Below are 3234 nucleotides of genomic sequence, written 5' to 3' on the forward strand. Positions count from 1 at the left end.
TGTATAGTTATCCGTTGGCAGGAGAAAAATCTGTCTGAAGGGAGATAGGTCTTTCCTATTTATTCCAAAGTGAGCCCTCGTAATGAAATTCTTATATCCTTGTTCTAAAACCCAAAGACTAGCCTTTCCTAAGAGTGGTGTCTGGGGAAGTCTTTGCAGTTTCGTTATTAGAAACTTCTTGGAAAGTCTAACTTAGATTTTATGCCCTTTATTCTCAGCCTGCTGCGATGACTCAGGGCACTCAAGGAACAGTCAGACCAGCTGCCAACTTTGATGCTATGAGAGATGCAGAAATTCTCCGTAAAGCAATGAAGGGTTTTGGTAAGGAAAATAGATTTCTGTTTTTTACAATAACTTAAAAGTGATTGATTCTAAAGTAAAAATAAACTGGTAACCCACAAGGGTGAGTTCTCTGTTGCTCACTGCACAGAAAGCCAGATGACAATAGTCAAAGAAGAAAGATTTACCCCAGAGGAAGCATCAATTAGGAGGTGGGAAAAAGGGACTGTCTCAAATCTACCTTCTTGACCAATGGGGTTGGGTTTTTCTGGAGGTGAAATGCACAAAGGGATTAAGCATCATTACATATTTGGGGCAGAGTGCAGGGCATGCAAGTACAGTGATAAATCATGCTGATAAATATGAATTCTCATAGTTTAAGTTCATCCTACATACCTCACTGCTAAATATCACTATGACCACCTTTGAAGTACTCTCCTTGGGAAGCTATGCAGTAATGCCACTGCCTAGTCTACCCTTAATAGCAATTTTGGAACTCTTTTTCTGGAAGGGCTATCAATCTTTGAATGTCATCAAAATGTCTTCCTTTCAGTCCTTTATCTTTGGGTAAGAAAAAAGTCATTGGGGGCCTGATTAGGCAAATGGGGAGGGGTGTTCCAATATAGTTACTTGTTTACCAGCTAAAAACTCCCTCAGACGGTGCCATGTGAGGTGCATTGTCGTGATGCAAGAGCTATGAATTTTTTTGTTTTGTTTTGTTTGTTTCACTGTGTTGCCCTTGGTAGAGTGCCTTGGCATCACAGCTCACAGCAACCTCAAACTCTTGGGCTTAAGCAATTCTCTTGCCTCAGCCTCCCAAGTAATTGGGACTATGCTGTCCACCACAAGCCTGGCTGTTTTGTTGTTGTTGTCGTTGTTGTTTATCAGGCTGGGGCCGGGTTCAAACCTGCCCACCCTGGTGTATGTGGCCAATGCCCTATCCACTGAGTTACAGGCACTGAGCCAAGCCATGAGTTTTTGGCCAAGATTCTTAGTTGAGGGTTTTCCTGTTGCTTCATTGACATGCAATTTTGACACACAATTCAACAAATTTTTGCCATGTTTAAATCAGTTCTATTTGTTACTGGCTACCCTGACCTCTCTTCATCAGTGATGCTTCAGAAAAACATTTAATCCATTTTATTTATGGCAATATCCCCATAAATGTAGACTACCACTTCCCTGATTTCACTTCTAGTCTTGCCAAGTTTTGTTTTGTTTTGTTTTTTGAGAGAAATGAATATTTCCAAATATATGTGTGGGGAGAATCACAGAGTGATTACTCCTCTTGCCAAGTTTAACAAGAAACTTAATATTTGCTCATTGCTATAATTCAAGCTCTGACATCTTGAGCTGGCACAAAAAAAGACACAATAATGAACTCTGTTCAGCAAAACACTGCCACATGTCCACACGAACACAGTTGTTGAGACCCTGATGTACCAAGGTTATGAAACTTTACCAAGTTGTTTATACCGTGCTGCCAACGTAAGCACAGGTGGCAAGTTCACGAAATTAATTATCAGACCTATATATATATATATAAAATTATGTATATTCCATGATTAAAAAATGGTGAATAAGTCCTTCCTAGGGCAGGAATTTTAGTATGGGCTAGTAGTTAATATTAATCATTCTTGTACATACGCAGATTGCAGGGAGTAGCTGCTCAGCGGGTCTTTGGACACAATTTGTGGTGGGATGTCACTTGTCTTCTCCATACAAACAAGTGGTATAAAGCTTTGTAGTTATTTTATGGCTACAGGGAGGTTCTGCTGTTGCAACAGTGTAACAGAAAGTTATAAACTTCTGGTTAGCAAATCTAAATGGTCTGGAAACTTAAAAATAAGAACTACAAAAGAACTATCAAAACTTTTCTTGCTTGTGGAGCTGGTTACAGAGCCTTATATTATAAACTAAGTTTATACATCATCCTTGGTGTACACGCCTCAATTTAATCTAATGCTTAGTGCCTTGTAAGCATTAAGAGGTGACCACAAGGAGCACCCAGGACACAGACTTTGTCCTTAATTAAATGTGTTTGGTTCTTCCAGGGACAGACGAGCAAGCAATTGTGGATGTTGTGGCCAACCGTTCCAATGATCAGAGGCAAAAAATTAAAGCAGCTTTTAAGACCATGTATGGCAAGGTATGTTTTTTTTTCTTGAGTAGACATCAACAATGGCCGGTAGACTCTGCATTTCAGATTGTATACTATATATTTAATAGTACCTGTGGTACAAAGGAGAGACAGCTAGACTAGAGATCTCAAAAGTAGTATATTTGCTATTTACTTCTCTTAAAAGCCTTTTTCATTTTAGCATAGTCCTTGATCTCATATACATACCTCTGTGGCTTCTATGTGATGCACGGGCAATTAAAAGTAGATTATGACCACACTCGTGATCCAGAGCATGGTTCTCAATCTTCCACCCCTCATAATGGGATTCAAGGCAAGAACAAGGCTCTGTTTATTCTTGGTCCTTGACATCATACTTCTTTTCCTCTCTCTTCATCTAAATATGTCTTGTTTTACTATAATATGGAACTACTTGCCATTTTCTGCACACACCTGATTGTCTATACTTCTGTGTTTATATATGCTGTTCTCTTGTCTTTGAACACCTTTATTTTCTTCATGGCAAACTATTCCTTGAAGATTTGGCTTGCCTGTCAACTACTCTGTGATGTTTCTTTCATACTCCTGGTCATCATTAAGCTGCTTCTTCCACTGTGGTCCCATAGCACTTTATAAAGTGTTATCACTAACTTTATTAGTGTTATCACTAATCTTACTGCCTACCCCATAAAACTGTGAGCTCCCCTATGACGAAGTATGTCATAGTCATCTTTGTGTTTACAGCACCGTATGAACAATGAGAGTTATCTGCTTGATATTTGTTGAATGGTTGATCAGTGATTAAATGAAGCAGTATTATAATGTTGAAAAGTGCT

At 39.0% G+C, this 3234-nt stretch overlaps 1 protein-coding gene across 2 annotated transcripts in view; it reads left to right on the forward strand.

Annotated features, from left to right (window-relative positions):
• ANXA7 (annexin A7) overlaps positions 1-3234 on the forward strand; it is a 30420-nt gene that overhangs the window by 12812 nt on the left and 14374 nt on the right. For both annotated transcript variants that reach the window (XM_003783559.2, XM_023509539.1), the window contains exons 6-7: positions 219-321; positions 2334-2428. In XM_003783559.2, coding sequence (XP_003783607.1) covers positions 219-321; positions 2334-2428 — 198 coding nt within the window. The remainder of the gene's footprint in view (positions 1-218; positions 322-2333; positions 2429-3234) is intronic.

Source organism: Otolemur garnettii, unplaced genomic scaffold (genome assembly GCF_000181295.1).
Source record: "Otolemur garnettii isolate 467f Iridium unplaced genomic scaffold, OtoGar3 scaffold00008, whole genome shotgun sequence".
Taxonomy (NCBI): Eukaryota; Metazoa; Chordata; class Mammalia; order Primates; family Galagidae; genus Otolemur; species Otolemur garnettii.